The sequence below is a fragment of the Melanostigma gelatinosum genome, assembly GCF_949748355.1.
Source record: "Melanostigma gelatinosum genome assembly, chromosome: 15".
Classification (NCBI taxonomy): Eukaryota; Metazoa; Chordata; class Actinopteri; order Perciformes; family Zoarcidae; genus Melanostigma; species Melanostigma gelatinosum.
Window position 1 is genome coordinate 21,135,198 of NC_136648.1, and position 12,978 is coordinate 21,148,175.

At 43.2% G+C, this 12,978-nt stretch overlaps 1 protein-coding gene across 3 annotated transcripts in view; it reads right to left on the minus strand.

Moving 5' to 3' along the window:
* The window catches only part of xrn1 (5'-3' exoribonuclease 1), a 30,039-nt gene extending 18,355 nt beyond the window's left edge, over positions 1-11,684 (minus strand). For 2 of the 3 annotated variants that reach the window (XM_079284855.1, XM_079284853.1), the window contains exons 1-20: positions 11,586-11,684; positions 10,197-10,429; positions 9,509-9,606; positions 9,182-9,291; positions 8,992-9,102; positions 8,816-8,901; positions 8,605-8,692; positions 8,309-8,477; positions 8,050-8,117; positions 7,217-7,351; positions 6,984-7,132; positions 5,897-5,986; positions 5,566-5,722; positions 5,342-5,461; positions 5,075-5,244; positions 4,631-4,748; positions 4,378-4,470; positions 3,810-3,913; positions 3,306-3,440; positions 2,978-3,140 (exon numbers count right to left, since the gene is read on the minus strand). In XM_079284855.1, the coding sequence (XP_079140981.1) occupies positions 2,978-3,140; positions 3,306-3,440; positions 3,810-3,913; positions 4,378-4,470; positions 4,631-4,748; positions 5,075-5,244; positions 5,342-5,461; positions 5,566-5,722; positions 5,897-5,986; positions 6,984-7,132; positions 7,217-7,351; positions 8,050-8,117; positions 8,309-8,477; positions 8,605-8,692; positions 8,816-8,901; positions 8,992-9,102; positions 9,182-9,291; positions 9,509-9,606; positions 10,197-10,429; positions 11,586-11,660 (2,472 nt within the window). In that variant the 5' untranslated portion in view covers positions 11,661-11,684. The remainder of the gene's footprint in view (positions 1-2,977; positions 3,141-3,305; positions 3,441-3,809; positions 3,914-4,377; positions 4,471-4,630; positions 4,749-5,074; positions 5,245-5,341; positions 5,462-5,565; positions 5,723-5,896; positions 5,987-6,983; positions 7,133-7,216; positions 7,352-8,049; positions 8,118-8,308; positions 8,478-8,604; positions 8,693-8,815; positions 8,902-8,991; positions 9,103-9,181; positions 9,292-9,508; positions 9,607-10,196; positions 10,430-11,585) is intronic. The other variant, XM_079284854.1, reaches the window with a different exon arrangement.
* Between the last annotated feature and the right edge of the window lie 1,294 nt (positions 11,685-12,978).

The window sequence follows — 12,978 nt, forward strand, 5'->3', positions numbered from 1 at the left end:
TGGCGGGATAACAGTGTCTCTGACAGTTTTGTGGAAACCTCACGGTGTCAACACAAGCAAAGCTGCTCACACAAACCAGTTGCTCGGGTGAAATCCATACAAACTGGTGGCTGTTGCACTCAAGACAGTTTTTGATTTTTAACCTTTGTGTTAATTGAATTATATTGCCTGCTACATTCATGGGATCTTTTATCTCACAAGAACAGTTTTTCTTCAGTTCTCTCAAGTGATGTATTTTCAAATCATACTTGTGGGTAGGGCTGGGCGATATGGCCTAAAAAAAAAATCTCTGATTTTTTTACAAAAAATCCGATTCACGATTTAAATCGATTTTTTCCCCCAAAATTTTTTGCAGATGACAGAAGCTGTTGAAAACTATTTTTTATTTTATTTTGTGATGATTTTCCCAAGTAGGTTGATAAAAATAAAGTGCAAACAAAACCTGAACATTGTAGAAAGGTGCCTGTAGTATACAAAAAGTATTTGGTCACTCTTTTGTTTCCCTGAATCATTTAAATATAAAATTAAATTAAACATAACATTAAATGGCATTAAATAGTAGCCTTCCATTGTAAACAACTGTGCAAATGTAACTTTTTACAGTAAGCTTTTCTAACTGAATACACTGATACAAACACAGCATGAAATAAAATGTATGTGACCCTTTAACATTCACATTTTCAAAAGTGCAACATCTGATCTAACATCAACATAACATATTTTGCACAGTAAATAAGTGCATGTAAACAAAATCAAGTGCATTCACAACATAACCAACAGTATTAAACAGTAGTGCATGTTTTTTCTAAATATTTTTGCCAGGAAGACAAGCCTGTCTACTACCTCTGGCTTCAGGCATGCACGGTGGCATGTAACAATGCCCTCCCACACACTGAAAAGCCTCTCAGAGGGGGCACTTGTAGCTGGCACAGAGAGGTATTTCTTTGCTAAAGTACTTAGCCTTGGAAAGTTAAGTTGGTGACGCTTCTACCAGTCAAGTGGATCGGTGTCTGGGTCAACCTGCTGGACCACAGGTCAGTTGTTGCGGAGTAGAATGACATCCCCTCCAGCTCCGCAGAAATCCTTTGGCGTGTACTATTGTACAGCCGAGGCAAGGCAACGTCAGAAAAATGTTTACGGCTTGGTAGCACGTACCTGGGGTCCAAAGCTTTGAGAAGGTGAATAAACCCCGGCTTTTCCACGGTGTATATGGGCACCATATCTTTTGCGATATACATCGCGACTGCATCCGTGATGGCTTTCCACCGGGCACTCTTCTTCTCATGCGGAGTACAGTTGGTGAATGTCTCCAAAATGCTGGGTTGTTGTTGTGAGGTGGCGGCGGCGGCGGCGGCGGCGCTTGTGCTCCCGCGGTCCTGCTCCCTCCTCAGGGCAACAACACTTCTCCCACTCGGCGGCATGCCTCTGTTTGAGGTGCTGCATTAAATTTGTTGTGCTGCTTGATTTTGTAGCAATAGCTTTTAGACAGACCTTACATCGTGGTGCTGTTTGTTCTGTGTCAGATGACACGAACCCGAACCATTTCCAGACTACCGAAGACACATTCTTCCCTCTCTTATGAACGAGAGCTTCACTGCTGGCCGCCATTGTTTTCGTTTGTAAACAATGCGCGCGCACTCTACTACGGGAGCCCAACGGGGGGGAGGGGTGGGGGCGATTTTCTCGATTTTCAATAAAACACATCGCCTTAAAGCACACATTCGAATTAATCGATTAAATCGATTTATCGCCCAGCCCTACTTGTGGGTAATACTTCTGTTGTTGTTGAAATGTCCTTATAACATATTTTTACTATATTGTGTGATTACGATGTAATCAAAGAGTGGAATGTGATGGGAAAATATGTCAGTCTACTGTTTTAGGGTTAAGGAATGTGAGTTTAGAAGAACAGGCACTAAAAAAACTTTGTGTCTTCTAAATGAGTCTCGTAAATTTTGGATCCAGGGGTCTTGTGGCTGTTATCTTGGTATCTGTTTTCCTGTTTTATTTGTCTTCAAGGACGGCAACACAGATGTCTTGATTACAGTATTTCCTTGATGAGCATTAGCGGAAGGGCATGACCCTCTTCAGGCATATATGATGTGTGATGGTTCACAGGGTTTTTCCGTCTCTGCAAATACTGTGACTTAACTCTTTGACCAGGTCACAGTAACATCAAAGGAAGCATCTGATGTCTCCATAAATATTGTGCGACAAACTGATAACAAAGGGATTCGTAAAACGGCCATAAAGTGCCTTCAGGGTATCGTAAAGACAGGGCACTGTGCTTCAAAGAAAAACATCTGCCTTGACTGGTTTCCTTCTTCTTGTTTATTCTTGTTTGCGAACCAAGATAACAGCCTGCTTCTCTGAGAATAAATGTCCAGGCATTTGACTATGTTGTCAGAGCATCTCACACAGATGACGGCGATGTGTCTGTGAGACTGTGTTCTCTTTGCTTGCAAGCAAATAAATTGACTATTACAACTTTGATCGTTCATCCAGACTCTGTTTCATTTGACATTGATGAGAAACATTTTACACTCTTCTCCCGATTATTCACAGAAATATTCCACAACAGTTAGCACCGCCATGGTTCTCTGCCGGAAACCGGTGGATTGCTCCCTCCAGGTGGGGAAGGAGTTCAAGTATCTCGGGGTCTTGTTCACGAGTGAGGGTAAGATGGAGCGGGAGATCGACAGGCGGATCGGTGCGGCTGTAGCAGCAAAGCAGGCGCTGCACCGGACCGTCTTGGTGAAGAGGGAGCTGAGCCGGAAGGCAAAGCTCTCAATTTACCACTCGGTCTACGTTCCTACCCTCACCTATGGTCACGAACTCTGGGTCGTGACCGAAAGGACGAGGTCGCGGCTACAAGCGGCCGAAATGAGTTTCCTCCGTAGGGTGGCCAGGCTCAGCCTTAGAGATAGGGTAAGGAGGCCATCAGATGTCTTGTATGTGTGTATGTGTGTGTGTGTACCTTAACCACGGTCTGGAAGGCGAAAGGGAGGACCTGCTTGGCCCACTGTTTCTCAAGTTCCACCACCCCGTCGGCTTTAGGGACGTATTTCCGTCCTGTCAGCAGCTGGCCGTACAAAACCACCGACGTGTCATTCACCATGATGCCTTTCCTCTTCACGAAACTGGGAGGAATGAAAATCACTTTTCAACAACGGAATCGTACACGCGTGAAATAAGAGCGGAGCGGTCTCGCTTTATCTCACGACCAGGAAAGAACGGGTCTTATGACTTTAAAAGAAAAACGCCGTTTTGGGGTTTAACTTGAAACCGTGTTCATGGAGACTTACTGTTCAGTGACTCCCTGCACGTCCTTCACCCAGTCCTTCTGCTCCTTGTCAGACAGACAGTTGACTTTGCTGGGGGGGGGAGTGGAGGGCCTGTCGTACACTCTTTGGACACCGGGTGGTTCCTCCAGACAAAACCTGCACAACAGGGCCAAAGATTCCCCTGAGCCGACTCTTTACACAGACACATGCGAGCTGAAGCCAGGCGGACATGCTGCTGTGTTCAGTGATTGTGGTCCAGGTTTCACCGGCTGATATTTTAAAGAGACTTTTCTGTCGAATTTGGAAATGTCTAGAAGAGCCTCTTTTTCAACAAAGCACAGCGATGTAGTCGGGGTTCGTCTTTTTCTATCAACATCCTGGTACTCTTTCATTTCAGCTTTCTATCAAATCACAGTGACGCCATCAAAAGTTATGGTAAGAACTCCATTCACTGATAATGAATACGCGTGTAGAATCTAAAATGTGCTTCCATTGGACAGATAACTACAGAGTACTAATTCTTACTTGACGTCTCCATCCGAGACCGCAATGATGCGAGCTTCCTCTAGATGAGGCCAGTTGACGAACACCGACTTCCCCAGAACCTGTACAGCAACATCGTCACAAACCTGAGGAGACAGAGAGGGAAATCATTTCATAATGTGCTCTGTTGTTTAGCGTCATGTGAACAAACTGCCATTCGAAGGGTTAGAATCATAAGAGGAATGAATTACTGGTCCTTATGATCAGGGCTGATGTTGATAAGATTGTTTTTATCAGACACTGCACAGGAAATAGAATGCATCAGCATCAATGCTTGTTGTTCATTTCACATATTCCAGAGTGTGGGAGAAACAAACCTTGCATTTAGTGTTCAGCAAATAATTTAATAAAAAACAACAGAGTTAAGATTCTGAATGAATATTTGGGAGGTATGGTCTGAACACAAGTTGGTTAAAAGATGTAAATCAGTGTAAAACAATATTACGGTAATATGTATGTAATATATATGAAATATTAATGGATGTCTCTGACGATAGTTTGTAAACTGTCCCATCTGTAAAGAAGCCTGTAAAATCAGACAAAAGCTCACCGGCTCTTCTTGGCTGGGGAGGATATCCAGCATCATGTTCTCCCCTCTGCTGCTCTGCTGGAACACGACCACCCCGCTCTTCTTCTTGTGAAACTACAAGTGAGTGAGCCCATGAAAAAGAGAGCGACAGACAAAGACCAAAGAGAGAGAGAAAGAGAAAGAGAGAGAGAGAGAACAAATAAATACGCTCCTTTACACAAACACAAACACACTGTTGACGTGTACACGCACACACACACACACACACACACACCTTGTGTTTGATGTGCTGCAGTGTGGGGAAGCCACAGAAGTACAGAGCCGAGCGGTCGAAGCGTCTGCTGACGTGGTCCAGCCGTACATGCCAGGCATCCATAGGGATGTCTGTTTTCCTGTAACACACAGACGACACAGTCAGGCTGCATGTGCAGTAATCAGGGAAACTGGCTGAACTCCTTTTCTATGGTTGTGTGTGAAAGCATGCACCAAAAAAAAAAAAGCTATTTCCTGAACCTGCAATGTGACGGGAAACCCGTCCAACATGTCCATTTAGCGTTGACATTTAAATTCAAAAGTAACATTTGAATGCTGCTCACCTTTTCTCATTTCTATTGATTAAGCTTCAAACTGCTTTTTCTGCACAGTTGCAGATAAAGTTCAGGCTGCACTAATATTAGTCGTATTTAGGGCTGTGCTGAATTGCCATTTTTTTGTCTACCTGACGTGGCAGTGGACGATGTCGGGGAACAGCTCAGGCAGGTTGGAGACGTACGAGCAGTCTTTTTCCAGGTCGTACGAGTAGACTGCACATTCTATGTGACGGTTCCTGGCCTTCTCTTCTTTAGTCATCTTGTCATTAAAGGGATCCATGGCTGCTAGTAGGCACCTCTGTCCAATAAACACACAGACACACACATGAGTATGTCCTTTCAACATAACTGTGTCAGGATTTATTGTGTGTGTGTGTGTGTGTGTGCGTGCGTACCTCATCTATGAACGGAATAAGAACCACAGCCTCCCATTCCTGCAGCTTGCCGTTGAGGTCTGTTTTAAAGTCAATTGGGTAGTACTCAATGATGGAGGAGTTTTCACTGGTCATCAGGTGCTGTGACATAAAAAAAAACAATAAACGATCACCGTTTTTATTTCACGGTTGGATCGTGCACAAACGTACATACTGCATTGTGTGTGTGAGAGTGAGTGCGTTACCCTGTAACTCTCAGGCAGCAGCTCCTTGCTGGCAGCAGGCAGGACGGCCAACAGCTGCTGGAAGGGCATGAAGGGTTTCCCAATGTCAACGGTCAACTTTAACCCCGATATGTTCTTGATGTCCGACAGGAAGGGGGCGTAGTGGTAGGGGTAGTACCTGGAGAGACAGGCACACATTATTTACATAGAGGACAAAGTGAATGCTTTTTTACATTACTTTCTATGAGTGAATGCTGCCATTTCTTTATCAGGGCGGGGGTTTGGCATTGGTAGGAAGGAATCACAGTAAATATAAAAACACAAAGTGAGATGTGAGGAAAGCAGCTCTCACCAGCTCCAGGACTGAACCCCGTGGTAGTAGTAGTGGAGAATCCACTGGATCCCTTCCACGTAACACTTGGCCTGCTTGGCTAGAAACTCACTGCAGAGGAGAGAATATTTTTAGGGCTGATGTGTGGGCATGACATATTCTACAACATGTCCATTCATTTCTCACTCTTTTTGTGACCGGCTGAGAGCGAGTAAACTACACGAGCACCTACCAATCAGAATCAGCTTTATTGGTCATGTATGCGTACGCACACAAGGAATGTGACTCCGGTTTTCACGTTAGATTATTCTTTAATATTTAATGTACCAGGATCTCTCTAATCAGGTATATATGGAGGAGCTGAGAGGAGAGTGAGAAAGAAAATGTATGGAGACTTACTTTCTAATGATGATCAAAATAGTTTTTGTTTCTGTGTTCATGACTTCAAAAACAGGTGAAAAAAGTTGTGTTCGTTATTTATAGTCTTGATTTCTTCATGCACTCGCTAACACAAGGTACATATATTATTTGTTGGCCAGTTATGTTATTAAATCTCACCTGGAGGAAAACGAGAACGGTTTTTAGTCCTATTTAGAACATGGGGTAGTGGTGCATTGCAGCCTCTTGTGGCCACGATGGGTATTACAACAACAAACACTATGTTGTTATATTTACACTATTTACATTTATGTTTTCACCTATTTTAAGTAACTTAAAAAAAACTTTTCTTAAGACATAAACACAGGAGTAGAAATATTTTAGATAAGACTGAGAAAATGTATCAGCAGAACTGTTTTTCTTACTAACCTCTCAGGGCTTCTGCACATTAATTATTGTGCTGAAAATGGGACTGGCTTACTGTGAGACCCTCTATAAAGACCAACACAACTGACGTATTACCATTTAGTCTTAAGCTCAATGGCCAGTGTGGTGTGTGTGTTACTTTTGGATATTACAGGTACCTTTAAGGTGGTGTTGTGATGCGAGGACGAGACTTCTCCTGTAAACTCCTCTGCATTTTTCTGTTTGTCTATAATCAGCGAGTCCTAGATGTGAGTGTGTCTTGTTTTTCTGTGCACTGTATGTGTGAGTGTGTCTATACACTCACTCAGACACCACATCCACCTCCATCTTGCTCATATAGTAGGTGCGCTTGTACTGTCTGAACTCGGTTTCAAACATATCCTCCTCCTCTTCCTCCTCGTCGCCTACTCCTCCCTTTCCTCCTCCAATCACTCTTCCCAACGAGGTAGAATCCTACACACACACACATTATTACTCACGAGGACACAACAATGAATGAATGTTGGGTTTTAGAAACAGTTGGACATGACAGCAGACCTTCTTGTTGGACTCTTTGCTGGCAGCTTCCTTCTCTGCTGCCAGGCCGGCCGCCTCGTTCAGATACTTGTTACCAACTTTGCTCTCAAACCACTTCAGGTCCACAAAGATGTCACTGAAATGTTCCCGGTCGAACTGGAGGAAAGAAGGAGAGAACAGATGTAAACAAACATTTAGGGGGGTTTGTCCACTATCATGAAGAAACACACATTTCATTTCACACGAACGTTGTGATTAACTTCTCTGCAGACTGAACGACTTCTCTAAGTGGTACGAGACAACGTCTTTGCGTTACTTTATCAATAAGAAGTGACTGCTGATTGCACAATGTAATGCTGTAGAATAATGGCCGCGTCTGTCCCTTTAAGCTTCTATTTCATTCCGCAATTCTGTCTGCCACCGAGTACACGTCCCGAGGAAATAAAGTCTCGACTTACGGCCCAAAGCCGTAGAAAAATACAGGGCGTCCTGGCAGTGTCGCCAACTCTCCTCCAAAGAAAGTAGCTAGAACTAGCTTCAAACGGTCACTAAGACGTCAGACGGAGGCTTGCATGTTGGTGACATCATGGGGCGTTCACGGTTGAAAAGTTGTGCCTTGCCTCTTTCATATTCATGAAAGACTAACGTCAATATTTGAAAGATTCTGGGTTAGTTAGTTCTAACAGTATTTTACAGTTTTCAACAATGTGCCTTTCTATACAGTTGACCTCACTCAGTAAATACATGATTCAGAGACCAAATGAATATGAATTCTTCTTCGAGGCTGAAGTTTAATGGATTCAGGACTTTCTTGCCCACTCATCACAATAAGAAGTGAATCAGTGTTGTCTCACCTCAGCAAGCTTCGCCATGTATTTCTCAAAGTTTCTCAGGTTCAGGTGGCCGTTCTCATTCAGATAACCTGCGTCACAAAACAGGAGTCCGTCTGGGTTTTTCTTATATGCGGGTTATACATTATAGACATAAACATGTTTCTATATTATGACGATTAGACCAAAAAAACGACTCACTTCTGTAACACAAAGACTACGATAATCGTTGACATGCTCGACGATATTTGACCCATCATTTAAAATAAGTGGGACGTCTCACCTCCCATAGTGGGCAGAGCCCTGATGTAGGTCTTGTAGAGCAGCGGCAGAGCGTCGTGACTGATGTGCAGGTTGGGGAGGTGAGGGATGAAATCGTTCCCCACTAGGAAGCCCATTAGGATCCAGTCGTCTATGATTCGCTCCAAATCATAATCAGAACCGATCTGATTCTGTGAACAAACAGCCATGAACACCATCAGAATACTGAGTAGATAGAACACTGTACAGAAACATCGATTAAAACCTTCCCAGGCAGTGAAAAACAATGTTCACACTAATGGTAAATGTGTGTCTCACCCTGAGCTCAGAGAACTCATAGTCGATGTACTCCCTCATCAGAGACAAGTGAAGCAAGTGAAAAGTTGTCTCCTCTGGAGCCGTTATCCTAAAACAGAAAAGGGTTCACAGAAGACAAATGAAACTGGTGGAACATGAGGGAACATAAAACAATGTATGGGGGGAAAAAAACATGAAACATAACCATTAAGAAAAGGAGACTGATGAGAACCTTTTCTGGTTTTTCTTTCCTCCGAAGCGGACCTCTTCTCTGAGCAGGGAGAAGTTTGGCTCGTGGCTGGTCAAACCCAACATGATCTAGGACACAGAGAGGGAGACGGCGTCAGCACCCATAGGAGGTTTAGAGCAATGATGCACACCCTCATCTAAGGGATCAGGAAACCCTACCAGGTCAGCATCCAGCCCATACAGGCAGTGTCGGGTGTTGGGGTCGTGACCCGGCTCGGTGTTCTCGGAGCGAATGAACTCCATGATCTTGTGCTCTCCCTCTCCCGGAGTCTGTGGGAAGAGAAACGCAAACGTAGTACGAGAGACATCGAACGCTGTAACAGAAAGAACTGATCAGCCGTTAACGCACCTCGTGACCAGACAGGTAGACGTTGACGTTCTGCCACAGCTTGTCGGTGGACAGCTTGTTGTGGACAAAATACTTGAGCTGCTCCTGGAGCCGAGCCATGAAGTCAGTGCCTGGAAGGATGAGTGATTTAAAAAAAATGTCCGGTTGTCACGTACGCACATACACGCGTGTGTACGTAAAAAAATAATAATATATATATATATATATATATATATATATATATATATTTTTTTTTTCTTTCTCTAGATTTGGGAAACACTTTCCTGTTAATGTTGAAGGTCAGAAAAACAAATTTCCCAATGTGTGAAGCTTCAGAGCCGTTCCTACCAGGAGTGATGCAGTTGGAGTCGAAGCGAGCCTCTGTGGGAAGCACCTCTCCTTTATCCACAGCTTTCTTTATCTTGTCCTCTGCTTCTTTGGCCGACCTAGACGCAGGAGAGAGCAGGTCAAACTCAGTCTGCAGTCGGGTTGCTTACATCTTTACCAAAGCAAATATTGCAATTTCAGTCCTGCTGGAGGCTCATTGTGCCTCATTAGGCTGTACCACAAAGCTCTCAGAATTATACGAAACACATTTGCAAATAGAGTTGCCGTCTTGTTTAGATAACTAAAAGAGAGAATGTGCCAGTTTGAACATTTGAGTCAAGATCATGGTGCAGACATGTTCATAAAAATTATGTTTCTTCATTTGGTCATTGTAAGAAAAGAAAAGCTACTGCAACGACCTACATTTAACAATCACGTTCAACTTTCTTTGGGATTGAGGAGGAGGAGGATTGGTGAGGGGGCTGCAAGTTTATATATTTAAATACAGTATAAAAAGCATTTCAAATGAATGTAATAGTAAGATGAGGTGATCCTGTGTTTAGAACAGGAACCGTTCAAAACAAAAGCCATACGGCACAACACTAAACAGGGTCAGGTGACCCGTGTTGACCCACTCTGGGTATCAGCATACACACGACCAGAGGAGAGAACTTCTCGGTGTGCGTGTCTTTCTTAAAACCTGCTCTACCTGAATCGCCGTCCTCTCTGCTGGTTCATCTTTGCTCTCGGTGCCACGCCGTCCACCGCCATGAAGAAGACCTTGCGGGGCTTGATGATCCTGAAGAGCACCTCCAGGTAATGGAAGATGTCCGCGAAGATTTTCTCCTCGGAAATGCGAAAGTGGACGTCCTCGTCGTTCGGGTGGGAACACTGGTGGATAATCCCGTTCATGTCCAGATAGAGGTTGTCAAACTCTGGAATCTGAAGAGGGAAAGAAACAAAAAGGAAAATGAAATGACGATGTACAATAAATTATAAAAAAAGAGAAAGTATTCCTGTTAAGTGACCAATTTGTAAAATCTGTTCCTCGGCTGCCGGGAATAAATCTCTCAGCAGCAAACATATTTGCAGTTTGGTTTGTTGAACATAAGTAGGTTGGGATCCTTTACACGGAAACGCATCCTCCAGCCTGATGCAGACAAGGAGCCTAACAACTCTCTCCCGTGACATTCAGACCTAAGTTGACATCTAGCCCAAGTAACAGAGGGGCACCAAGCGACATTTAAGTTGTAGAAACTGTTACTGTGTGGTGACCTTGAGTATCAGAGAAAGGAATACGACATATTTCAAACATCCATCATCATGCAATACAAAGCTGCGTGCTTAAAACGTTATTTGTATTGTCTTAAACGTGTCAGAGCTGGCTTATGCAATGCGAGAGACACCGAGCAGCGTCCAGCTGATGAAACTGCTGCTTGACCACTGAAATACTACCCGCCTTACTACACAGGGAACTAACGTTAGGTCACGAAGGTGAACCCAGTGCCGCTAAAGTAGCCTAAATAACGTAATGTATGTTTAACTAACTTCCCCCTTTAGTATTAACTGGTGTTGATAATGGCCGACCGCAGAATTACTGCATTTTAAACAACCGCATTTACATTGTAAAGCAGGGGGGCTGTAAACGAGATGGGAACTAGCGTTAGCTTCAGCTTCTACACTCTAAAGTGTGTTAGCTTGGCGGACTGTGAGGAGTTTATTGTTTTTCCAGAATGTTCTAGACAAATACCTAACCCGCCCACTGGTATCATGTTTACTTTCATTCACGTTGACCTGTGTAACGTTACACGTAGACGAAAGCAAACTAGTACGCGAGTTAGTGCTGGAATTCGGTAGATAACGCTACGTCTTACTGTATTGTGTGTAATTAAATAATGTAGTCAGAAGCGCAACGCAATAGCTCTGTCCTGTCGCCACGCAAAACCATTGGTAAGCTAACTTACGTGGAATATAAAAATTCCACGGCCCGCGAACCTTACACTTAGCTCGCTGATAGCCAACAGCTAGCTAAGCTAACGCTGCGGCTATCAGCAACAGAGGCTTGTGAAGCTAACAATATTCCTCACTGGTTTCCTACCTGATGTTCCTTGACAACTTCACTGAGACAAGGATAGCGCTCCGAAATCCATCGGTAAAATTTCGGGACTCCCATCTTCACCACGGAAGTCTCAACCCGATGAAATCAGTAAACAGTCAAATCTGAAAGAAGGTAACTAAACACGGCCAAGGTTTCACTGGGTAACATGAGAACTTGCTATGAGTAGAGTCCGGTTTTGTTTCCAGCGGCCGCTAACTAGCTAGTTGTCCGTCTCCTAAACCCTTCCCTCGGCGCCGCTACTGTGAAAACACTCGTTCCATTTTTTTGTTTCCATTTCTCCCTCACCGCAGTTGTTTCTATGGAAACCCATTTCTGCCAGAAAGCACTTGAGGATGAAGAAATTTTAAAAAACAAGTAAATTAATAAAAAACAAAAAAACAGAACAGAAAGCCACGAGCTAATATTTACATTTTTCAGAAGTCATAATCGTGGCATTGCTTTTACTCATACCTGTTTTGAATGTAGTAAACACTTCAACATCATTTGATTTGATACATTTGTAATAGTTGTTACATTAAGAGTTATAATCTCATTGTTAAAATATCACTTGGTTTCACATCATTTTGAGGTCCTAAGATAAAATGTTAAAGTAGCATGTGGCTGCGTCAACACACAAAGGCCAACCAAGAGGCCATTTTGTTCTGGGTATCAGTGATCAAAAAGTGTGCGTTTTCAAGACACTTAAAATAGTCCACCAGTGTCAGTTTCCCACAGCTGTCACTAGATGTTATTGGAGTCATATTTTAATGATAGCCCCTTACCAACCACTGTGAACCATGCACCCTACCTTCCTGTGTTAAGAGGCTGTAGTGGTTCACCATGTATGAGGTGAGATATATTAGAATTATTGCTGCAGTAGTGTCAGATATGATTGATTTCACCAAATCAATGTATTTCTGGCATTTTTAGATAGATAGATAAATACTTTATAAATCCAATAAGGGGAAATGTTATAGGCTGCATTATTGAGAAACACTTGACACTGAAACCGGAAGCTGTTCCATGTTTTGATGCTGAGCTTCCAGTTTCTTTTGTTCAACTGTTGCTCAGAGGGATTTCGTTGTCTCTTTCTGCCCTCTCAGTTATCAGTCCGGTTGAGTCTTTGTGCAGCGTTTTGTTCTCGATGTACAAAACAAAACACCTGTGCGTAAAAAGGACTTTCTACAACCTAAAACCATGAAAGACCATTCATAAATAGAGTGGTCCTCTCAGTTATGAGTCAAGCTGTTATGGCTCAGGATGCCAAGCTTTTGAACGGTGGTGTTGAACTATTATATTATATTTTATTATACTATAAAACTTCCTTTATAGTTCTGCTGCAAAATATTCACACGACTCAATTGTAGACGGACATGCTCTTAATGACTACATT